Raw genomic sequence first — 26140 nt, 5'->3', positions numbered from 1 at the left:
CACCCTCTTTGCTCCTCTCCCCACCCTCCTTGCTCCTCTCCCCACCCCCCTCTTGTTCCTGACCCTTAGAGTGAGCCAGTCTGGGGGCGGGGGGGTGGGGTGGATGTCTCTTGCACCCCATTATCAATGGCACCCTCACTCCCCCTGATGAGCCTCAGTGTCTGGAGCTCAGAGGCCAGCTCATCTACCTTGAGCTGTAGCTCCTCCAGCAACCTGCACTTACTGCAGACAAGGTCACTGGGAGGGACCCTGGGGTCCACCACCTCCCACATCAAACAGAAACAGCACATGACATGCCCCTCCATTATTCCCCTTTAGTAATACTAAACACCGTTTTCGAGTCAAACGTACCTGGCCCTTTTCTCCAAAGCCCTTTGATCCTAACAGCTCACTCAGCTTCCCTCTCGCTCCGCTGCCCGCTCCGACGCTGCCTGCTGTCTACAGCAGGCCTCCTTTTAAACCTAGCGCAGTTTGAAAAACTCCTTACCCACAAATCCACAAATATGTTCTTATATTCTATAAGAACACCATTGGAATAAAGGTAACCAAGGAAAGAGTAGGGACCAAAGGGGGCAATCTGTGGGTGCAGCCAGAGGACACTGGTAGAGCGTTGAGTGAATACTTTACATCTGGCTTCACCCAAGAGAATGAGGACGATGGAATTCAGGGAGAGAAACTGAGGTTCTTGAGGAAATTAACATAGGGAAGGACAAGGTATTGGAGGTGTTGGCAGCCTTAAAAGTGGGAAAATCTCCAGGTCCAGATGAATTGTGTCTCAGGCTGCTATGGGAGGCAAGGGAGGAAATTGCAGGGACTCTGAACCAAATTTTCAGTTCCTCTCTGGCCACAGGAGATGTGCCAGATGGTTGGAGAACAGCTAATGTGGTTCCGCTCTTTAAGAAGGGTTGTAGAGATAAACCAGGGAACTACAGACCAGTGAGTCTCAAGTCGGTGATAGAGAAACTGTTGGAGAAACCTCTGAAGGAGAGAATCTATCTCCACTTGGAGAGGCAAAACTTGATCAGGGATAATCAGCATAGCTTCATCAGAGGGAGGTCATGCTTAACAAATTTGATTGAATTTTTTGAGGAAGTGACCAGGTGTGTAGATGAGGATATGCAGTCGATGTAGTTTATGTGGACTTCAGCAAAGTCTTTGACAAGGTCCAAAATGGGAGACTTGTAAAGAAGGTAAATTCACATGGGATATGGGGTAATGTGATAAAGTGGATTCAAAATTGGCTCAGTTGTAGGAGGCAGAGTATGATCACAGAAGGCTGTTTTAGTGACTGGAAACCGGTGTCCAGTGGCACACCACAGGTATTTGTATTGGGTCCCTTATCGTTTATATAAATGACATTGGTGACTATGTGGGAGATAGGATTATAGAGTTTGTGGATGACACAAAGATAGGCCGGATGGTTAACAGTGAGGTGAATGTGAGGAAAAGCTTTTTTACCCAGAGGGTAGTGACAGTCTGGAATGTGCTGCCTTGGAGGGTGGTGGAAGCAGGTTGGAGCACATCCTTTAAAAAGTATCTGGATAAACACTTGGCACATCATAACATTCAGGGCTATGGGCCCAGTGCTGCCAGATGATATTAGGTGGAAGTTCAGATGTTTCTAATGTGTCGTTGTGGACTCGATGGGCTGAAGGGCCTCTTCTACACTGCATGTTTCTGAGTTACAGAAATCTGGAATAAGATTGCAGACTATAATCAGCTCCAGGAACCCGCTTCAGGGTCAAGTGGTCTCTCTGGTCTGTTCAGTCTGTATTGTGGAAAGTTCTAATTTACAAAAATCTCACCATTGTTCTAGCTCAATAGCAAAGATTGTTAGCTTGACTGGTTTAATTGTGTCAAACGCTAATTTCTTCCCATTTCAATAAATCCTCCTTTTAAAGAAGGTTGATCTTAATGAGGGCACTTGTAATCAGAATCGATACAACAGACATTAACAAAGCTGATATTTCAATTGTTCACAACATTAAAACAAAATTTCAGAGCAGACTTTAACTCTTTGGACTGGACTCTTTCTTGCGATTCTGACAATTACACACCTTCATTCAAAACATCTACTGAACCACCCGGTGGGAAGAAGTGTCGAGTGTAGACAATAAACATATGTGGCAGCCTCATTCTTTTAAGTTTGTTTCTGCTGTTTAAACTTGTCTGTGTGAACCGGAAATACATTCATTGATTTATTATTATCACATATATTAGTATACAGTGAATAGTATTGTTTCTTGTGCGCTGTACGAACAAAACATACCATTCATAGAGAAGGAAAGGAGAGAGTGCAGAATGTAGTGTTACAGTCATAGCTAGGATGTAGAGAAAGATCAAACTTAGTGCAAGGTAAGTCCATTCAGAAGTTTGATAGCAGCAGGGAAGGAGCTGTTCTTGAGTCGATTGGTACGTGACCTTAGACTTCTGTATCTTTTTCGCAACGGAAGAAGGTGGAAGAGAGAATATCCAAGGTGCATGGGGTCCTTGATTATGCTGGCTACTTTGCCGAGGCAGTGGGAAGTCAATGGACGGGAAGCTGGTTTGCATGATGAATTGGGCTACGTTTGTCATCTTTTGTAGTTTCTTGCAGTCTTGGGCAGAGTAGGAGCCATACCAAGCTGTGATACAACCAGAAAGAATGCTTTCTATGGTGAATCTGTAAAAGTCGGTGAGGGTCATAGCAGTGTGAAAGTCTCCTGAGAAAGTAGAGGCGTTGGTGGACTTCCTTAACTACAGCGTTGGTGTGGATGATAGGTTGTTGATGATCTGGACACCTAGAAACATGAATGTCTCAACCATTTCCACTTCACCCCCATTGATGTAGACAGGGGCATGAACTCCACTACACTTCTTGAAGTCGATGACCACACAAATCAAATAATGTTTTGGTGATTGTTAAGAATGCGGAAGATCCAGTCGCTCCTGGAAGAGTTGTGAATGAATAAACATTTGTTTAAAATACCCCAACATTAAAATGAAACTCTATTTTCAAATCCTTTCCCTGAGAAAATGGATCTTTTCTTAAGGTATGTTTTTGTCTGTCTCTCTAAATACCATGTAGACAGAAACAAACTGAGCTTCAGCTTTTGTCGTGTATTTATTGTTGACCCCTGAACCGGATCATTGTCTGTTAACTGTGTGAATTGCAGAATGACACTTGCCTTTCTGTGTGGGAGCACCGAGTCTGGGCAGATTTACATGTTTGAGGTGTGATTTTCTGTGTTCCTACAGATTGTCCATTGGCAAAGTCCTCACATGCACGCCTACTATCCTGCTCTCACTTCCTGGCCATCTCTCCTTGGGGACATGTTAGCAGATGCTATTAACTGTTTGGGATTCACTTGGGTAAGAAATGAGTGATAGATCTTTCAATAATAGTGAACCTGGGAGAATGACATTGAGAATCTGTAAATGATCCGATATGTTTCAACTCTCGCCCTCAAGCAGTGGTTTAGTCTTGTTACTGAAAGATTGATAGTTGGTTGATAATTTTCTTGAAAAGTTCTATTCTCACGGATTTGTTCTTTTTGTTCTCTGAAATCAGAGCTTCTCTCTTCTTTCTCGCGATGCCAAAGCTAAGGGATATTATTTACAGGATCTTTGAAAATCCTGAACTCTGGGATCATGGAATCATGCACACAAATGGGGCCATTTGACTCATCCTCCTGTACTGCTCTTTGAAGGAGTTATCCAGTTTATTCCCAGCAAGTTAGATTCTGCGCTCCATAACATTCCTGGATGGAATACTCTCCACTTGCCTGGCTGAGTACAGTTCCAGCAACACTCAAAAAGCTTGACACAATCCAGGACAAAGCAGCTCCACTTGATGGGTATCCCATCCACAAACATTCCCTCTGTCACTGACGCACAGTAACAGTCATGAGTACCATCCACAAAATACATTGCAGCAACTCATCAAGGTTCCTTAGGCAGCATCTTCCAAATCAGTGACCAGTCTGAAGAGCAGAACCAGAAACACTGCCACCTTTTAAGTCTTTCTTCAAACTGCTCACCATTCTGATCTGGAAAGATATCAGCCGTTCCTTCACTGTCGCTGGATTAAAAACCCAAAACCCCCTCCCTAACAGAACTCTGGGTGTATCTACACCACAGGGACTGTAGTGGGTTCAAGAAGGCAACTCACCACCACCTTTTCAAGGGCAATGAGGGATGGGCAATAAATGGTCTAGTCAGCATCACCTACATCCCGTGAAAGAACCAAAATTACTCATCGTGAAAAATTCTCCCCATTTTCCTTTCATTATGTTGACCGGTATTTTAAATCTCAGCCCAAGCTATTGAATCATCTTCCAAAAGAAATAGTTTCTCCTCATTGATTCTATCCAAAGCCCACATGATTTTAAACACCTCCATTAAATTTCCATTTAACCTGCTCTAAGGAGAACAATCCTCACTTCTGCAATCTTTCAATATAACTCATTGCTGGGGTTCCCCTGTTTAAAACCTCTCTGCATCCTCACCAAAACCTAAACATCTTTTGTAAAGTGTGTGACATGTGAATACCCAATGGTTGTTGGTTTTGGAATGAGTAGCAGACTCGACTTGTATCTGCATGTTTTCAATTCCAGGCTTCAAGCCCAGCCTGTACTGAGTTAGAGATGAACGTGATGGATTGGTTAGCGGCAATGCTGGATCTTCCTGAATTCTATTTACACAAACACCCCGCTAGCTGTGGTGGTGGCGTTCTGCAGGTAAACTTCCACACTCCTGCTCGGACACTCGCACGCTTAGACACATTTCTTTTAATGTTTCAGCTGCTCCATCAAAATATATTCCTTTGATTTTAATAAATCTTTTGCAACATTTTCCCCCTAACACCTGCTGCTCCCATGCTAGATTTCAATCCATTGACAGTACAGCATTAGGATCATTCAGATTGGGATGAGGGTTAGGGTCAGTGATAGCATAGGGTTAGGTTATTTGGGTTAGGGTTCGGATTGGGATGCGGGATAGGGTCGTTGACAGTATAGGGTTGGGTTTTTTGGGTTAGGGTCATTTTTTGATTTGATTTAGATTTGATTTGATTTATTATTATCACATTATTGTCGCATTATTAACATACAGTAAAAAATATTTGTTTTTTGCACGCTGTACAGATAAAGCATACCATTCAAAAAGAAGGAAATGAGAGAGTGCAGAATGTAGTGTTACAGTCATAGCTAGGGTGTAGAGAAAGATTAACTTAATGCAAGGTAAGTCCGTTCAAAAGTCTGACAGCAGCAGGGAAGAAGCTGTTCTTGAGTCAGTTGACACATGTCCTCAAACTTTTGTATCTTTCCCCTGCTGGAAGAAGGTGGAAGAGAAAATGTCCGGCATGCGTGGGGACCTTAATTATGTTGGCTGCTTCTCCGAGGCAGCAGGAAGTGTAGAGAGAGTCAATGGATAGGAAGCTGGTTTGTGTGATGGATTGGGCTACGTTCACGTCCTTTTGTAGTTCCTTGCGGTCTTGGGCAGAGCAGGAGTCATACCAAGCTGTAATAACAACCAGAAAGAATGCTTTTTATGGTGCATCTGTAAATGTTGGTGAGAGTTGTAGCTGACTTAGTCTTTTGAGAAAGTAGAGGCATTGGTGGTGAGACTTCCTTAACTATATTATGGTTAGGGCTAGGATTGGGATGAGGGTTAGGCTCATTGACAGTATAGCGTTGGGTTATTAGGGTCAGGGTTACTAAGGTTAGAATCATTAGGTTTAGGATGATTTGGGTCCATTTTAAGAATGATCCCAGATTGGTTCTGATTGGATGAATGATAATTTTGATTTGCTACAAGGAATGCAACATATGAAACATTGGCGCAAGTGCATCAGTTTCCTGAATATCTGAAACCTAATTATTGGAATCCAGTTTGAAATAGAAATTGAGAGAGAATATCTTGTGATGTTGCAGAGCACAGTCAGTGAATCCACGTTAATTGCCCTACTGGCTGCAAGAAAGGCCAAGATCTTGGAGATGAAGTCAACTGATTGCAACCAGGATGATTCTGTCCTCAATTCCCGGCTTGTTGCTTATGCTTCTGACCAGGTAAGGTCAGAGTGGGGGTGGTGGGGACCCTGCCCGGGGGTGGGGGAGGGGGGGATTGGGTACCCTTTCCAGTGAAGTGGGGTGGTTGGAGAGTATTCAGTTTGTCCAGGTGAGGTTGACTCGTTGCTGCAATAATGTCCTCCAGTAGGTGAAGCCATTGCTGCATCAATTCCTGTAGCGGCTGCAGCATTTCCAGTTTAAATCCAGCCGGAAACTTGCAGGCTGGGCAGGGAGATGGCAGGCAGGATAGGGGTTGACAGGCTGGGCCCTGTCGAGTTTCACTTCCTGCTCCCCATCAGCCAGTGTGAAGCCAGAGTGGTCAGTGTAATTCGACTCAGTTCTGTAGGATTCTGTCACTTTTTATTCAAAGTTCCTCAGTTGGGGAGTTATTGGATACTCCATGCACCCCTGGACCCCCCCCCCCCCCCTCCCTCCCCAGGGTAGGAAGGATGTTTCCCTTGGAAGGGGAGTCTAGAACCAGTGGATACAGTCTCCAAATGAGAGGCCATTTGGGACTGAGATGAGGAGGAAGTTCTTCACGCAGAGGGTGGTGAATCTTTAGAATTCTGTATCCTGGAGATTCAGTTATCGAGTGTGTTCAACTCTGTGATATTAAATTTCTGCATATTTAAAACATCCGGGTTAGGGGATAGTGTAGAAGGAGCAGGTCAGGAACAGGCTCGAAGGGCTGAATGGTCTCCTCCTCTTTTGATTTTCTTATGAATTTTCTTTAGGCTCATTCTTCTGTAGAGAAAGGCGGCCTCATCACTTTAGTGAGAATTCGGTTCCTCGAGACAGATGAGGATTTCTCACTCCGAGGGAAGACTCTGCGCCGTGCTTTGGAGGAAGATCGAAGCCTGGGACTCATTCCGTTCTTTGTGAGTGTGACATTGGAGATAGATTTTCCACCTGTGTCTCATCAGAAAGGGAGGGTATTGATTCTCTACAACTCCCCTCGAACCTGGAATCAAACTCTGATCCAATCAGCTCCTGGCCAGCTTGTCAGTGAAATGAATAAATGTGTGTCCAGCTGGAAGTGCGATTTCTGCTCAGGTTAGACTGAGTCAATTTGAGTTTATGGCCAGGATTTTCCCAAAAAATTCAAGTGTCGAATTTGTGTAAGAACTGGAGTAAATTACGCTGTTTCTTTTCAGCGGGACTTTCAAAGTGAATCTCACTCTGAGCATCACAGAAAGCCTCAGCATGAATCACACTGAAAATTCAGGGATGGGGCCTATTCCCGCTGGCGAGGCTGTCAGCACAGCGCTGAGTACCTCACTGCGCATGCACTGATCTGTCAGTGCCAAGATCAATACACGTGCAGTAGCCGGCCTCCCGATCGCTGGCCAACCCCAATCTCTGTCCATCCTCTGCTAACAATCCCAAATGCAGAATGGCAGCGGGACCCCCATCCCACTGATCTCCCCCTGCCCACTTGGCCCTGCCCCATGTTGGTACAGGCACTGTGAGGCAGCAGTGCTAACGATTGTGTGCCACTGTGTCACCCGAAATGTTGAAATATGTTTAATGATGAAAGGTCACAGACCTGAAATGTTAATCCTGTTTTTCTCTCCTTGGTGGCTACTGACCTGTTGAATGTTTCTGGCATTTTCTATTTTTTTTTGCAGTATTTTTGTCGTAAATGTACACATTACTGAATAAAAGTGAAAGGGTATCACTTGCACCTCTGCTATGTCCTGGCAACTCTAACAAACAACACATCCGTATTCATCTCTACACACTGTGTATTTAATAAATGCCCCGGCATTGTCTTTCTTTGAACTTGAGTTTTTCTTGCCTGATGACATCCTTTCCTTCCTTCTAGCTGTGCGCCACGCTTGGTACCACTGCCATCTGTGCCTTCGATTGTCTGAGCGAGCTCGGGCCTATCTGTAAGTTGTTGTTTGTTATTCCCGTTGAAACACTGCCAGCGTCCTGGGCCTGGAGTTTGAACTTCCCATTTCTCTGTTTCCGCCATTCAAAGGATCAGAGTGAAACACATTCCTGCCAGATCCCAGTGTCCAGTGGCCATTTCACACTTGAGTCAGATTAAGCTGCAGCAGGCGAGGCCCCCACCCCTCACTCGGGAGGAAGTTAAGCCTCAGTGTACCGGCCAATCTAATTGGTCAGCAGCTCCCTGCAGTGGCAGAAGAGGATGGTCATCAAGGCATCTGAGCCACACCCAGGTTCAGAGGGCACGGGAGGGTTAATGGGGTTAAGAGGGCATGGGAGGGTTAATGGGTCCCAGGTTCAGAGGGCACAGGAGGGTACTTGTGGTCAGAAGGGGGTTTCTGATGGAGGCAATTCCCCCTCATCCAAGGCTGGGCAGCAAGTGGCCCATAAGTGACCAATAATGTCTTTTAGGGAAGGGAATCTACCAACCAGACTTTAATATTCACACTGACATTCATCACTATTAATAACTAACAGAGCAAACCAAGTGTGAGCAGCGGACAGTTTCTGGATTTAACCATTAGTCCAAAGTCTTCCTAAACCAGAAAGAGTTCAATAAATATTTTGCAGAGAGTAAATATTCTAAAGTGCTTTATTAAAATCCAATTTTTTCCAGAGTTAGAAACAGGAGTAAATTTGAACAGGGAAATTTTCTGAATGCTGAGTTCATCACCATGGAGTAGTTGGTGATGTAAGTGGGTGAGAGATTGGAGTGATATTGGAAAGGGTCCGTGGGAAACGCATTCCCTGTCAGATCCCACTTTCCCGCAGATATCTCACACTCAGGTCAGCATTAAGGAGTGAATTCTAATCCAAGTTCCTGCTCTGTATGTTTGCTGTCCTGAGCATTTGGGTTTTTAGGATTTGAAGCATCTGATACAAAGACTAATTTCACAAGTTCACTGCCCAGAATCCTCAGCAATTCAGTGAAGTGGGGTTGTTGGCTGGTTTCTGAATGGGCTCTTCTAAATAATTTGATTCTGTGGATTAACCATCTAGGTGCCAGTGAGGGGCTATGGCTTCACATCGACGCTGCTTATGCAGGAACTGCTTTCTTGTGTCCAGAATTCCGAAACTTCCTGCAGGGGGTTGAATATTCCGATTCCTTTGTCTTTAACCCCTCCAAGTGGATGATGATTCACTTTGATTGTACAGCATTCTGGTGAGTTTGACTGATACCATTGAACCAATCGCACTCTTCGGAACCAGGAGAAGACTGGCTCTGATGTGTAATACGATCTTCTATCTCGGACCAGCAATATTTCTTATTCAAAGCTGCATTAGAGAGACTTTTGATTGACAATTCCAATCACCAGAGAAAGGACAGTGAGAGCATCATTAGAACTAAAAGCTGACAAGTCCCCAGGTCACGATGCATTTCATCCTAGGGATTTAAGGGACGATCCCATCAGCATGGACAATAGTGAATGCGATTCCTCTATTCAAGAAAGGAGGGAGACAAAAAGCACGAAATTGCAGATCAGTTAGCTAAACATCTGCCATCGGGAAATTGCTGGAATCTATTATTAAGAAGATTGTGATAGTTACTTAGAAAATCTCAGTGCAATCAGACAGAGTCAATGTGGTTTTGTGAAAGGAAAATCATATTTAATTAACTTGTTGGAGCTCTTTGAGGAAGTAGCAAGCAAGGTGGATAAAGGGGAACCTGTGGATGTGCTTTACTTAGATTTCCATAAGGTATTTGACAAGGTCCCACCTGAAGATTACTATGCAAAATAAGAGCTTGTGGTATGGGGGGAACATATGAGTGAGGATAGAGGATCAGTTCACTAACAGGAAACAGGGAGTAGGCATAAATTGTTGCAATTGTACTGAGTGTTGGTGAGACCACATCTGGAGTATTGTGTCCAGTTTTGGTCTCTATTTGAGGAAGAATGCAGTGGCATTGGAAGGCAGTTCAGAGAACATTGACCAGATTCCTTCCAGGGATGAAGGGGTTGAAGTATGAGGGAGATTAAACAGTTTGGACTTGTACTAAATGGCATTTAGGATGAGAGGGATCTGATCAAGGTATGTAAAATGCTATACAGGATTGATAAAGTAAATATTGATCAAATGTTTCCCCTTGTGGGGCAATCTAGAACACAGGGTCATAGGTAGAGGTTGAGAGGTGGTAGATTTAAAATTGAGATGAGGAGGAACTACTTCTCGCAGAGGGTGGTGAATTTGTGGAACTCACTGCCCCATAGTGTGGTGGATTCTGAATCAGTGAATGATTTCAAGAGGGAAATATATATATTTCTAATAAAAAAAGGGAAAGAGGGATACAGGGAACAGTTGGGGAGGTAGATTTGAGACCAAGGAGATCTGATTGCATGGCGGAGCAGGCTCGAAGGGTTGAACTTGCTGACTCCTGATCCTAATTGCTGTGTTCCTATAAATAGGTCATTTTTAGGTTGGCAAGATGTGACAAGTGAAGTGCCACAGGGATCAGTGCTGGGACCTCAACATTTGATATAAATGACTTGGGTGGCAAGACCACAAACGGTAGCTAAATTTGCTGATGACACATATGAAGGAATGTAGTTGAGAAGAGGACATGAGAAGTCTGCAGAGGGACATGGAGAGGTGGAATGAGTGAGTTAACATTTGGAGATGGAGTGTAATGTGGGAAAATATGAACTTGTTCAGTTTGGCAGGAAGAATAAAAAAGCAAAGAACTATTTAAATGGGGAGAGATTGAAGAACTCTGAGGTACAGAGGAATCTGGGCATCTTGGAAATGAATCAAGAAAGATTTGTGTGCAGGTACAGCAAGTGATTAGGAAGGCAAATGTAATGTTCATGTTTTATTGCAAGGGGAATGGAAATAAAAGTTGGGATGTTTTGCTAATGTTGTACAGGGTGTTGGTGAGACCACATCTGGAATACTATGCAGTTTTGAAAACAGTTCAGAGAAAGTTCACTCGACTGATTCCTGAATGAGGTGGTTATCCAGTGAGGAAAAGTTGGGCAAGCCAGGACTATCCATTGGAGTTTAGAAGAATGAGTGGCGATCTTATGTAAACACAAGATCCTAAGGGGACTTGACAGGGTGGATGCTGAGGGTATGTTTCCCCTCGTGGGAGAGACCGGAATGAGGGAACACGGTATAAAAATAAGAAGGGGGAGTCTTCCATTTAAGATGGAGTTGGGAAGAAATGTTTTCTCTCTGAGGGTTGTGAATCTTTGGAACTCTCTGCCTCAGGGAGCTGGGGAGGCTGGCTCAGTGAATATTTTTAAGGCAGAGGTAGATAGATTCTTGACCAACAAGAGAGTCAAAGGTCATCAGGGGTGAATGTGGAGTTGAGGCCATGATTTTATTGAATGATCCTGCTGGCTAGAGGGGCTGAATGGGTTCCTTCTGTTCCTATCCCCTTCCCACAGAATCCTCATGTCCTTTAATTCTCATAGTGCCCCAAATCTATCAGTTTCTCTCTTGAATATACTGATGATTAATTTTATTGAACTGCGGTAAACTGCAGAGTTCCTCTGTCCCGCCTGTGGTGAGTTTGTGTCGGGCGGACGTGGAGAATCTGCCAGGAACCAAAGCGCAGAAACCTACTGGTGTGAAATTACATTGCAATTCTCCCAATGGCCGGTACGCAAATTTCATCCACATCTCATGAATGCGGATTAGAACAGCTGCCCACTGGCCAAGTTCAGCACACATGAGCACGCCCCCAACCAGGATCTTGAGTTCATGTCGCACTATCTGTAACCCCCATGACTTGCCTGGGCTTGTAAAATCTCACTTACTGTCCTGTCTGGAGACAATACACATCTCTTTAACCTATGCTTAATGCTATCTCCACTCATATTGTCTGCATCTTTAAGACTTGAATAGCAGGTTAGCTGTAAAGGCTCGCATTCTAGTCAGTATTCTGTAAACTGTGTGTGACTTAATATGCCCTTCTCTGATCTGAACCTTCCACACACCTGATGAAGGGACACTGTTTCCGAAAGCTTGTGGCATTACTATCAAATAAACTGGTTGGACTCTAACCTGGTGTTGTGAGACTTCTTACTGGCATCCCGCCAGGATTGCCAATGTTGTCACCCAAGCGACATGGGGCGGCATGGTAGCACAGTGGTTAGCACTGCTGCTTCACAGCTCCCGGGTCCCGGGTTCGATTCCTGGCTCAGGTCACTGTCTGTATGGAGTTTGCACATTCTCCTCGTGTCTGTGTGGGTTTCAAAGAACAACACCTCTCACCCTAAGCCCATGGCCCCTTGTAATTTTCATATCCAACCTGAGAAAAAGCTTACCACTGTTCACTTTATCTATACGCTTCATAATCTTATACACCTCTATTAGATCTCCCCTCATTCTCCGTCTTTCTAAGGAGAACAGCCCCAATTTGCCCAATCTCTCATAGCTACATCCTTCCATACCAGACAGCATCCTGGTAAACCTCCTTTGCACTCTCTCCAGGGTCTCCACGTCCTTCCGGTCGTAAGGCGACCAGAACTGGACACAGTACTCAAAATGCGGTCTAACCAACGTTCTATACAACTGCAACATTAGACACCAGCTTTTATACTCTATACCCCTTCCTATAAAGGCAAGCATACCATAAGCCTTCTTCACCACCTTCTCCAACTGTACTGCCACTTTCAAGGACTTGTGTACTTGCAGCCCTAGGTCCCTCTGTGTTTCTATACTCTTAATAGTCCTACCATTTACCATAAACTCCCCCCCCCTACATTATTTCTTCCAAAATGCATCACCTTGCATTTATCTGGGTTAAATTCCATGTGCCATTTCTCTGCCCAATATACCAGCCTATCTATATCCTGCTGTATTGCCTGACACTGCTCATTACTATCCGCAAGGCCAGCCATCTTCGTGTCATCTGCAAACTTGCTGATCACACCAGTTACTCCCTCTTCCAAGTCATTTATGCCAACCAAATAAACCTGTTGGACTTTATCCTGCTTGGATAGCAAAGCCTACCAAATAAACCTGTTGGATTTTAACTTGGTGTTGTGAGACTTCCTACGGAACTAACAGTTTTCACTTTACTGCCGCTAGGGGAACTTTTATCCTCCTGATCTGTCCTTCCTAATAGATCTTCCGAATCATCTTCCTCATCACTTGGCCCCACTGGACTTGCAGGGTCATTTTTAGAATCCTCATGAACAAGTTTTACGGGGATTGACTAAGTTAGCTGCCTCTTTCTAGGCGATTTCTCATCCTGGTTGTGAGAATGCAGCCATTTCTGCCTTATTTTTGGTCTGACTTTCCCATCAAGACTCCTTCAGATTCAGAAGAATCTGGATCATATCCCTTCTCAATCATTTTTCTAACTAATTTGCCGTTTTCTGTTGCAATGGCTTGAATTAAAGAATAATCCTGTCCCAAGTAAGGTCAGGACTCGCTGTCATTTTAAAAGTCCATATGAGGGCGCTCTAGTTTTTTACTATCTCTGTCTCTGGATAAACTTTTGAGACCCATCTGTCAATTTTCTTTGTCTCTTTCCCACTTTTCTCAATTCCACGAATATGATTGAGTTTTTTTGAAGGGGTAACCAAGAAGCCAGATGAGGGCAGAGCAGTTGATGTTGTCTACATGGACTTTAGCAAGGCCTTTGACAAGGTACCGCATGGTAGATTGTTGCATAAGGTTAAGTCTCACAGGATCAAGGTGAGGTAGCCAAATGGATACAAAATTGGCTTGATGACAGAAGACGGAGGGTGGTTGTAGAGGGTTGTTTTTTAAACAGGAGGCCTGTGACCAGCGATGTGCCTCAGGGATCAGTGCTGGGTCCACTGTTATTCGTCATTTATATTAATGATTTGGATGAGAATTTAGGAGGTATGGTTAGTAAGTTTGCAGATGACAACAAGATTGGTGGCATACTGGATACTGAAGAAAGTTGTCTAGGATTGCAATGGGATTTTAATCAATTGGGCCAGCGGGCTGACGAATGGCAGGTGGAGTTTAATTTAAATAAATGTGAGGCGATGCATTTTGGTAGATCAAACCAGGTCAAGACCCACTCAGTTAATGGTAGGTATTGGGGAAAGTTATAGAACAAAGAGATCTGGGGTACAGGTTCATAGTTCCGTGAAAGTGGAGTCACAGGTGGACACAGTAGTGAAGAAGGCATTTGGTATGCTTGGTTTCATTGGTCAGAACATTGAATATAGGAGTTGGGACGACTTTTTGAACTTGTACAAGACATTGAGAAGGCCACACTTGGTCACCTTATTATAGAAAGGACTTTATTAAACTAGAAAGTGTGTAGAAAAGATTTATTAGGATGCTACCAGGACTTGATGGTTTGAGTTATAAGGGGAAGCTGGATAGGCTGGGACTGTTTTCTATGGAGCATAGGAGGCTTAGGGGTGATCTTATAGTGGTCCATAAAATAATGAGGGGCACGGATCAGCTAGATAGTCAATATTTTTTCCCCAAAGGTAGGGGAGTCTAAAATCAAAGGTCATGGGTTTAAGGTGAGAAGGGAGAGATACTGAAGAGTCCAGAGGGGCAATTTTTTCACACAGTAGGTGGCAAATGTCTGGAACAAACTGCCAGAGGTGGTAGTAGTAGAGGCGGGTACAATTTTGTCTTTTAAAAAGCATTTAAACAGTTACATGGCTAAGATGGGTATAAGAACATAAGAAATAGGAGCAGGAGTAGGCCATCTAGCCCTTCGAGCCTGCCCCGCCATTCAATAAGATCATGGCTGATCTGTCGTGGCTCAGTTCCACTTTCCCGCCCTCTCCCCATAACCCTTAATCCCCTCTCTTATCAAGAACCCATCAACCCGCTTCTTAAAAATATTTAGCGAAGCAGCCTCCACCACTTCAACGGGCAGAGAATTCCAGAGATTCACCACCCTTTGAGTGAAGAAGTTCCTCCTCAACTCCGTTCTAAACCGCCTCCCCTTTATCTTGATGCTGTGCCCCCTAGTCCTACTGTCTTTTTTGAGCAGGAAGAGTCTCTCCACCTCTATCCTATCCATCCCATTCATCATCTTATACGTCTCAATGAGTATAGAGGGATATGGGTCAAAAGTGGGCAATTGGGACTAGCTTAGTGGTTAAAAACTGGATGGCATGGGCAAGTTGGGCAGAAGGGCCTGTTTCCATGCTGTAGAACTCTGACTCTGACGCAGACCCCACCCCCCACCACCTCCCTAATAATTTTCTTAGGTCTAAGCCCTTGGCTTTTATCTGAAAACATAGCTCTTACTTCCTAACTCACATTGAGCATTTCTACCAAGTTTTCCTCCCAATAATTTTACTACTTCAGTCTCCCGACGCCACAGGACTGTCTGAACTTCTCGGTTAACCGTCGCCCACTCCTCCAGGTGGTCTTAAATTTACGCTGTTGAATGCTGTCATACGGTATAAGAATTCTTTCCCTGATCTTGGGTTTTGTGCATCCCACTAATTTACATCTTCCTCCTTATCGTGCGGCTTCACAATCACTCCGCAAATGGGCTGACATCAAAGTTCCATTATCGTGCCCCCAAGTTAAGCACGGTTTCTTTAACCAGTGATACTGCCTTCATGACCCCCAAATGTTTGGAAAGGTCAACTTACAGATCCGACAACTGGATGAGTTTGTCCTTCTAGCTAACCCGGGTGCTAATGTAAAAAAAAGTACTCCCCCTCAAGAGGTACATCTCGTCAACCGAGTCCGAGAACGCTATCCCATCATTCATGACCAACAAAGAATGTTGTGGGGTGAATTGAGATGGTCTTTAACTGCAGACAGTACACATCTGACAAGGCAGATATCTCTGTAAAAAGACACAACATTAATTTAAAACAAAAACACAACTAGCAGCTGCTTGGAGATCACCAAAAGGGTGAAGGTGCTCTGAGCTGGAGCAGCAGAACCTCTGATGAATCTGTTGTGTACAATCAAAAATCAATCAATTTTAGAATATTTTATCGATCCATTCTGTTTCATATTAGTTTAAAATCAATTGCATTTAATAAACATACATCAATAATAATTCCTGACAAGTAACTCAGCCAATTGCAATTCACCATCCAGCCTGATGATATCTTGTTTGTCCATTTAATCCGGACACTGATTTCCATCCTGGCTGAACTTGCTTTCTCTGTTGCTATGTAACCATGGACACTCATCATAGAGGTTTAAGTGAACTTTCCCACCAACACATTGCCAAAACTGGATAGCCATGTGATCCTATGGCCAGGGATATATCAATTCTATGTCTGGCAATGAATGTCCCTACTCATAAAGTTGCAAAATATGCTATTTTTGGCTGAAATGAACAAAGATTCATTCAATATTTAAAATATCGGCAAATATGTCACAAAATCATGATTACTTATTTAATTCTGTTACTACATCCCCATTCCAATATTATTGGGGTGACGTGGCAGCACAGTGGTTAGCATTGTTGCCTCACAGCGCCAGGGACCCAAGTTTGATTCCAGCCTTGTGTGACTGTGTAGAGTTTGCATATTCTCCCATGTCTGCGTGGATTTCCTCTGGGTGCTCCGGTTTCCCCCCACACTCCAAAGATATGCAGGTTAGGTTGATTGTCCATGCAAAATTGATCCTTAGTGTTAGGGAGACTAGCAGGATAAATGTGTGGGGCTATGGAAATAGAGCCTGAATGGGATTGTGGTCGGTACAGGCTCGATGGGTCATATGCCTTCTTCTGGACTGTAGGGATGCTATGATAAATACACGTGTAAACTATTTATTTCATTATCTTATTAACTTTGTTTTAAGAATCATTTTACTCCTTATTGGTACTGCTGTCAGTGCCTTATGTATTCTGTCTAAAACCTTATTAGCTAGTTAATAATTTCCTTTTCAGCTTCTCCCCCAAATTTTGTATCATCTGTAAAGTTACTAATCAGATGACCTACATTTTCCTCCACATCATTTATATATTACAAACAGCAGAGGCCCCAGCACTGATCTTTGTGGGACACCGCTTGTCACAGACCTCCAGTTAGAAAAGTACCATTCCATTGCCATGGTCTGCTTTCTATGCCCCAGCCAGTTTTGTATCCATCTTACCAGCTCACGTCAGATACCATATGACTTCACCTCTGTATCAGCCTGCCATGAGGAACCTTATCAATGGGTGGGTGTCTGCATGTGTGGGTGTTTATGTGGATGAGTAGCCTGACGAAGACCTGAAGGGGGGGCACAAGGACTCATGCTGGCAGACAGAGGGGCAAGGCGGTGGGTGAAGAGGAAGAATGGCAGAGGGAAGACCAAGAGGGGGAGCTAGACCCCAATAAATCTGCACGAGCAGCTCAAAAACAAGGGAGAGGAAGGTCAAACAATATCTTTCACTGGAAGGGGAGGGGTGAAGATTCTGGGAACAATGGGTAGTGTCCAAATGGGGATTGACTGCCTCACAGGTGATGGGCTTGGGGGGGAGGAGGAAGGTGGTTTAATCAAGGAACAGATTTCTTCTTAAGGCTGCTGGCCTTTCCTCTGGGTTGCTGACTAAAACCTGGTGTTGTCAGACTTTTTACTGTGTTTACGCCAGTCCAACGCCGGCACACCCACATCATTGCTGACATCCTGCAGAGTCCGGTGAAGACAAGGAGGTGCTGGAGAGAGAGAGCACAGAGTGTGTGCTGGATGGTGTTAAATATGGTGCTGGGACCACTGAACCCACCAGCTGAGAGCAGGTGAACGAATCAGCTGCCAGCTCACCAGAGAGTCAAAGGGGAAATCACCAGTCAGAGCTTCCAAGTGCTGAATCTGGTGTGGGATCTTCCTATTCCAGCCAGTGGGAGAGGTGTCACTGAGACACCCAGCACTGCAGCTAGTCCCAAATTGGAAGAATTCTGCTCCAGGTTTATAGCAGTAAGAATCTTCCCTCCAGCCTAGTCCCACTCAGTCCTTTCACTGTGTTCAGTTTATTGTGTCTGCAGCCAATTCCATTCCCGGGGATGTTTTACAACTTATCTGACGGGATTTTCTCTTTCAAAGGGTAAAAGATAAATGGAAACTACAACAAACATTCAGTGTGAACCCTGTGTATCTCCAACATGCAAACTCGGGTTCAGCCATTGACTTCATGGTAAGAAAGTCACATTGGAATGTGTTCAATGTAGAGTTAAAAATGGGAAAGGTGTGGGAAAGAGAACTTAATCTGGGCTCAAAACCTTTGCTGAGATTCCAGTTGTGGTGTCTCTGTCCCTTGGACTTTTCTTACTCATTGGAATGTATCTATTCTGTATTTTCAGAAATATCCCCCTAAATATCTGCCAGTGCATCTCTGCCGATCTATCCATTAACCTGACTAATTCACTTTAAGAAGTCTCACAACACCAGGTTAAAGTCCAACAGGTTTATTTGGTAGGAAACACCACTAGTTTTCGGGGCATTGCCCCTTCATCAGGTGACTAACTTGACAAAGGGGCAAAGTTCTGAAAGCTAGTGGCATTTCCTACCAAATAAAACTGTTGGACTTTAACCTGGTGTTGTGAGACTTCTTATGTGTTTACCCCAGTCCAACGCCGGCATCTCCACATCGATTCACTTTAGCCAGCTTAGCTTTTATCCCTCAGAATTGCCTTAGTCTCGGGCCCTCTCCTCTCTCCCTCAAACTGAATATAAAATTCAATCATATTATGGTCACTGCTACCTAGGTGTGCCTTCACTGAGATCATTAATTCATCCTATCTCATTGCACAATACCAGGTGTGGACTGTTTTGTGTCAGTCACTGATTATTGTGACAACTCCAAAGATGTGTGGGTTAGGTTGATTGGTCATGCTAAAAATTTGCCCCTTAGTTGTGAGATGTGTAGGTTAGCGAGATTAGCGGGTAAATATGTAGGGATGTGGGGATAGGGCTGGGTGGGATTGTGGTCGGTTGACGGGCTGAATGGCCTCCTTCTACACTGTAGGGTTTCTATGATTTCTATCACAAGTTGTGCAGTGATTTTATGGCAGACAAGTCAACAATGAAACAATAATCTAATTATTCTGAAAAAATATTTCCATCTCTGCTTTCAGTCATAACTGAAGTCTGTCAGCGATGGGACAACATTTCCTTCTAGTGATTTAGTGAAGGGAATTATTTGAAGGGACTTTGTTGCTGAAACGAATCTCTCTCTCTCTCCACAGAATTGGCAAATTCCTTTGAGCCGCAGATTTAGATCTTTAAAACTCTGGTTTGTTATTCGCTCTTTTGGAGTGGAGGAACTGCAGGCACATGTCCGACGTGTGAGTGTTGGTTCATTTTGTTTCAAAACCATCTCTGGATCCTCAGTGGAATGGCACCATTTCTGTCTGAGATGCTAGCGTCCAATCAGAATTATTAATCAGCAGAACAATTGATTAAAGATCACTTTATAGCAAAACCATTTCACACCATCTTTTGTTTTAGATTCAAATCCAAGTTCAAAATTTCCTTTAAGCTGTGTGATTGTATACTCCCTCTCCTCCGATCTCCCTCTCCTCTGCTCTCCCCCTCTGCACTCCACTCTCCAGTTAAGTGTGACCCTTTCAGACAGATCACAACATCTGGAATTTGTAAGGTTCTGCTTCGCACAGCTTCTCTGCTGCACTGGAAACTCTCTCAGTTTATTTACCCTATCAAAACTCTTCACCATTTTTAAAACCCCAGACCTTGTCTCGCTGCACTGTCACTTTTCCCAGCTGTGATTCGAGGAAATCTTCTTTGGATCCTCTCTGGGCTTCACCCTAGAGAATGATTCTCAAAACTGGTGCAATGCTCAGGCTGAGGCCTTGCCAGAGTTTCAAAGGCTAAATGTATCTTCCTTGCTTTTTTTTAAGGCGACATTTATAAAGCCCAGGTCAAATATGCCTTGCAAAGAAAGTCTTTCTCAGCATCAGTTTCCATACATACAGCCCAGCTCTCTGTTCCTGCACCCACTGTAAGATTCGACAGTTTAAAACATAGAACATTACAGCCCTCAATGTTGCGCCGACCAGTGGAACCAATCTAATGACCCTCTAACCTAAACTATTCCAATGTTATCCATATGCCTATCCACAGACTATTCGAACGCCCTTAAAGTTGGCGAGTCCACAACTGCTGCAGGCAGGGCATTCCATGCCCTTACTATCCTCTGAGTAAAGAACCTACCTCTGACATCCGTCCTATAATTACCACCCCTTAATTTAAAGCTTTGTCCCCTTGTGTTAGCCATCACCATCCAAGGTAAAAGGGTCTCACTGTCCACCCTATCCAATCATCTTGTATGCCTCAATCAGGTCACCTCGTAACCTTCTTCTCTCCAATGAAAATAACCTCAAGTCCCTCAGCCTTTCCTCATAAAACCTTCCCACCATACCAGGCAACATCCTGGTAAACCTCCTCTGCACCCTTTTCAATGCCTCCACATCTTTCTTATAATGCGGCGACCAGAACTGTACACAATACTCCAAGTGCAGCTGCACCAGAGTTTTGTACAGTTGTAACATGACCTCACGGCTCCGAAATTCAATCCCTCTACTAAGAAGGCGTACAGTGTGTTAGCTTTTATTAACAACCTTATCAACCTGGGTACCGACTTTCAGGGAGCTATGCACATGTACCCCGAGATTTCTCTGCTCATCAACACTACTAAGAGTCCTTCCATTAGCCCTATATTCTGTACTCCTGTTATTCTTACCAAAGTGAATCACCTCACACTTTTCTGTATTAAACTCCATCTGCCACCTCTCGGCCCAGCTCTGCAGCTTATCTATGTCCCTCTGCAAACTGTAACATTCATCTTCACTGTCTACAACTCCTCTGACTTTGGTGTCATCAGCAAATTTACTAATCCATCCTTCTACACCCTCATCTAGGTCATTTATAAAAATGACAAACAGCAGTGGCCCCAAAACAGATCCTTGAGGTACACCACTTATAACTGCACTCCAGGTTGAATATTTCCCATCAACTACCACCCTCTGTCTTCTATCAGCTAGCCAATTCCTGATCCAAACTGCTAAATCACCCTCAATCCCATGCATCTGCATTTTCTGCAATAGCCTACCATGGGGAACCTTATCAAACGCTTTGCTAAAATCCATATACACCACGTCAACTGCCTTACCCTTATCCACCTCTTTGGTCACCTTTTCAAAAAACTCTAAGGTTTGTGAGGCACGACCTACCCTTCACAAAACCGTGTTGACTATCCCTATTCAATTTATTTCCCTCTAGATGATTATAAATCCTATCCCTTATAATTCTTTCCAAAACTTTGCCCACAACAGAAGTAAGGCTCACTGGTCTATAATTCCCAGGATGGTCTCTACTCCCCTTCTTGAACAAGGGGACAACATTTGCTATCCTCCAGTCTTCTGGCACTATACCTGAAGCCAATGACAACATGCTCATACTCTTTCCTCACTCTGCTTTCCAAATGCATGGGCTCTCCACAAAGCTAGAGATGTTATATATCCAACAAATCACTTCAAATATAACCTCATTTGCTGCCTTGTTTCATTCCAAATTTGATTGGTCTGTGTTTTAATGAACAGGGGACAGAGATGGCCAAGCTTTTTGAATCCTTGGTTCAAAGTGATTCCAATTTTGAAATCCTTGCAAAGAGGCATCTTGGATTGGTGACCTTTCGACTGAAGGTGAGGAAATTATCACAATGTTTTCACGCCCAACTCTGAGCTCCATCTCTCGGTGCCAGTAAACGGTCTTGGTCTGAATCCTGTCAATTAGCTGTGGATTGTCCACATCGTTTCCATTGCTTGTTACGAGGCCACAGACATTTTACTTTCAACTAATGAACAGACCTGGCAGTGCGCAGACCTGGTAATACACAGACCTGGCCTGTACAGTGAATGATATTAAACACAGTGAAAATGTACAGATAAAGGGGGTTGCACTTTTTATGCCCCCATTGAGCCTGTTTTTAGTGGGCTGGCACATGAAGTTAGGGCCACCCCCGTGCTCACCCCCCATAATATGGAGGTGGCACAATGGTTAACACTGCTGCTTCACTGCACCGTGGACCCGGGTTCTGGCCATGAGTCACTGTGTGGAGTTTGCACGTTCTCCTCGTGTCTGCGTGGATTTCCTCCGGGTGTTCCAGTTTCCTCTTGCAGTCTGAGAGATGTCTACGTTAGATGCACTGGTCGTGCTAAATGTGGGTTTACAGCGATAGGGCGGGGGATTGGGCCTGGGTGGGATACTCTGTTGGACAGTCAGTGCAGACTCGATGGGCTGAATGGCCTCCTGCAGTGTAGGGATTCTATGTTTCTATGACTGAGGTGTGGGTGGGTACCAAAGTTGGCAGCCCCCAGACTCCCCTCTCCCAGCCCCATTCCGTTAAACCACCCAAATTCTGCCGACCCAAGAGCCCGGACTTGCCAGCTCCAGGATGTTTTGGGCAATCTTGGGCCAGACTGCAATCTTGGCAGTGCCCGCTTGTGTGTTGTTGGTACTGCCAGCTGATCAGCCTGACAGCAGCTTCCATGGGTGGGCACCTTCCCATTTAGGGTCTTATCCTGCCCCTGTTCGACCCTCCTGAAGTGTGTTAGAGCTTTGTGGCAGGCAGGGGTGAGATCCTCTTCACTGCTGCCCTGTAATACGCTGCCCTAAAACTCTCCCTGTATTTCAGTGTGTGAGTCCACCACTGGGACTATCCCCAGTTTGTCACTGTTTATTTCAGTTAGTGGCCTTGACTTTTCCCCCAGACGCACAATCTGCTGACTGTGTAACAACTCAGCTGCAAAGGTGAAGTTCTCTGTAACTGACTTATCCTCACAGAGAAACTGGTACTTAGCTCAGTTAGTTTGGTCATTTCTGACGACTGTGATGGAACTGGTTCCTGCTGTTTGGGACGTTTCCCTGCAGAATTATCACAGCTTTACAATCTCCAGCTTCTACTGGAAAGGACTTTCTCTTTATAGGAACAGATTTTGGGGATAGGCTGATGTCTGAGCTGATTAATGGGACACTTCACTGGGTATTATTTAATGTTGCCTTCTGCTGCAGACAGGGCTTGTTTCTGTTTTAAGGCTGGATGATATAACTGCATAATGAAATCTGTTTGCAGATAAGTTCCTGGTCGGAATTACATAGAAAACAGGAGCTGGGGGAGGCTATTCAGCTCTTCGAGTCTGCTCCGCCATTCATTATGATCATCCAACTCAATAGCCTAACCACCTCCCCATTTCCTTTAATCCACTTTGACTCAAGTGCTGCATCTAACTGTTTCTTGCAAACACGGTGAAGAAGGCATATGACATGTTGGTCTTCATCAGTTGAAGTATAAGAATTGGTAAATCATGTTGCAGCTGCATAAGACTTTGGTTAGGCCGCATTTGGAGTATTGTGTACAATTCTGGTCCCCACACTACCAGAAGGACGTTGATGCATTGGAAAGGATGCAGAAGAGATTTACCAGAATGTTGCCGGGTTTGGAGGATATGGGCTATGAAGAAAGGTTGAACAAACTTGGGTTGTTTTCAGTGGTGTGTCAGAGGATGAGGGGGGAACCTGATGGAGATTTACAAGATTATGACAGGCTTGAATAAAGTGGATAGTCAGAGTCTTTTTCCCAGGGTCGAAGGGTCAATTACTCGGGGGCATAGGTTGAGAGCAAGAGGGAGAGAGTTTAAAAGAGATGTAAGGGGCAAGTTTTTCACACAAAGGATGGTGAATGACTGGAATGTGTTGCTGGAGGAGGAAGTGGAAACAGATTCTAAAGACACCTGGATAGATATATAAATAAGTAGGGAATAGAGATATGGACCACATAGAGGCAAAAAAAATTAGAGAGGCATTGTGTCAACACAGACTTGGTGGGCCAAAGGGACTGTTCCCGTGCTGTACTGTTCTCTGTTATCATAAAACCCTACAGTGCAGAAAGAGGCCCTTCGGCCCATCGAGTCTGCATCAAACACAATCCCACCCAGGCCCTACCCCCATATCCCACCCACTAATCCCTCTAACCTACGCATCCCTGGACATTAAGAGGCAATTTCTTAGCATGGCCAATCAACCTAACCCGCATATCTTTGGACTGTGGGAAGAAACCGGTGCACCTGGAGGAAACCCACACAGACACCAGGAGAATGTACAAACTCCACACAGACAGTGACCCGAAGCCAGGAATCGAACCCAGGACCCTGGTGCGGTGAAGCAGCAGTGCTAACCACTGTGCTACCATGCCACCTATGCGGCACTGTTTTATGCAATGTTTTGGCCTGAACTAATTTCTGACATAGTGAATTCCACAGGCTGGCTATTCTGAGTGATAACATTTCCTCTCGTCTCCGTCCTAAACAGTCAGCCTGTATCCTTAAACTGTGACCCCTGGTTCTGGACAGCTCCACCATTTGAGAACATCCTTCCTGCATCTACCCCACCGAGCACTGTTAGAATTTTATACGTTTTTTGTGGGACAGCCCACATACACCCCCCCCCACCCCTCGCCTCATTCATCTGAACTGCAGCGAATGCAATCCTAAACGACTCAATCTCTCATCATATTTCAGTCCCGACATTCCAGGATTGGCTTGCTTATGCATAATTTTCTCTGGTAATTCAGTGAAAGGTCTAGATATCAGTGCTGCGAGTTTGGTCATTGCTGGTTCTGTCTTGAAAGGCCTTGGGTACATGAATTTGGAAAAGACAGTGCATTAGGAATTGAATGAAATGTTGTCTTGGTGATGAGGGGGTTGCATGCTTATTCCTCTTGCCACCATTCTAGGTTTGGAACAGATGATGTGTAAGGGGATTAATTTGTGTTTTAAGTGAGTTGGGGTGATGTGAGGGGAGCTGAGGCTCTGAGAGATCATGTCAGGAATGCAGTCGGAACACTGGAATGTCAGATGTCGTTCCTGAATGATATTTACTTAAACCACATCTTTCAAACCAACAGGGACCAAACAGATTGACCAAGGAGCTTCTGACAGAACTCAACCAATCCCGCTCTATGTACCTGGTGCCAGCCACTGTCTGCGAAAAACTCATCATTCGCTTCACTGTCACATCCCAGTTTACAGATCGCAACGATATCCTCCGAGACTGGGAAATAATCCAGCAAAATGCAGCCAAAATTCTATTCAATCACTCCCAACATGAGGGCAGCCCCTTTAAACAAAGGGAAAGTTTGTCAAATGGAATCCAGTCCAATCGGAACAGTTTTGAAGCGAAGGCTCTGATGTCTGACAGTAAAATCTCTCAACTTGGGCAGAATTTTCCAGTTGAAACTATGAATGGATTCTTCACTTCCACAAAGTGAGACTGGAAGCCAATGGTTTTCCTCGAAGTCTGAAGATCCAGTGGATCCTTTTGAAGACGCATTTTAACGTGGAGCCCTTGAAACCATGAGCAAAACCCACCCTTTCCCATCACTGCCCAGCGATCTTGCAATCCAAGGCAAGCACCAAACTCTCTGTTCAATTAGCTCGAATGCTGAGTTCACCTCCAGTCTTGAGGCATGAGCAAGCAACAGCCTAGACCAGAGACTACCTTGGCAGCAGAGAAACAGTCAGTCCCAAACTATCTCAGAAAAGTGAAACTAAAAAAAAAACATCAACAAAAAGCTGGGACTCCGTGTGGCCCACCTCCCAGCTTTCTGCTATCACTTCACGCTCGACGGGCCGAATGGCCTACTTCTGCTTCTATCACTGTTAACAAAGTCATTCTGCCTCTGGTCTATTTTGTTGTTACAGCTGCTTAATTATTGAGGTCCAGTTACTGTCTATCTCATAATTATCTTTAATTAACTCTTAATAGAAATCAGGATCACTAAGTGTTATAATCTTTACTTTATCATTTATTTGTGTCTCAGTTTGGTTCAGAGTTACACAAGATAATGATTTAAAAATCAAAATAAAATTAAATTTCTGTCAACTGAAATTGTTGCCATGTTTTGAAAAAACAGTGCGCTCACAGCCTTCACTGTAGCTACAATCCCTGTCACCATGATGAGACAGGGAGCCCAGGCAATGTTTTTCACAGTGCTGGATATCAGTAATGGCTTCTGGTCCATCCCTTTTAAATCAGTCCTACCAGTACAAGTTTGCCTTTACCTTCCAGGCACAGCAATTTGCCTATCACAGGGTTTCCATAATTTCCCAATCCATTTTCCACAGGTGACTAGCTAACGGGCTAGAAAAGCTTTCCCAACCTGAGCGCTTGGTCTAATATGTAGACGATTTATTGTTACAGACTGACACCAAAGAGGAGCA

The 26140-nt window shown here is 44.3% G+C and overlaps 1 protein-coding gene across 1 annotated transcript in view; it reads left to right on the top strand.

Annotated features, from left to right (window-relative positions):
• The window catches only part of hdc (histidine decarboxylase), a 36520-nt gene extending 10775 nt beyond the window's left edge, over positions 1 to 25745 (top strand). The window contains 11 exon segments of the mRNA XM_080213962.1: positions 3238 to 3351; positions 4596 to 4718; positions 5913 to 6047; positions 6782 to 6925; positions 7873 to 7939; positions 9000 to 9162; positions 17949 to 18039; positions 19091 to 19189; positions 21464 to 21565; positions 24826 to 25164; positions 25166 to 25745. Coding sequence (XP_080070088.1) covers positions 3238 to 3351; positions 4596 to 4718; positions 5913 to 6047; positions 6782 to 6925; positions 7873 to 7939; positions 9000 to 9162; positions 17949 to 18039; positions 19091 to 19189; positions 21464 to 21565; positions 24826 to 25164; positions 25166 to 25255 — 1467 coding nt within the window. The 3' untranslated portion in view covers positions 25256 to 25745.
• Positions 25746 to 26140: the final 395 nt, after the last annotated feature.

The sequence above is a fragment of the Carcharhinus amblyrhynchos genome, chromosome 28, assembly GCF_965287045.1.
Source record: "Carcharhinus amblyrhynchos chromosome 28, sCarAmb.v2.hapA, whole genome shotgun sequence".
Lineage (NCBI taxonomy): Eukaryota > Metazoa > Chordata > Chondrichthyes > Carcharhiniformes > Carcharhinidae > Carcharhinus > Carcharhinus amblyrhynchos.
The sequence above is the reverse complement of the archived record's forward strand: the minus strand, read 5'-3'. Positions and strand labels throughout refer to the sequence as shown.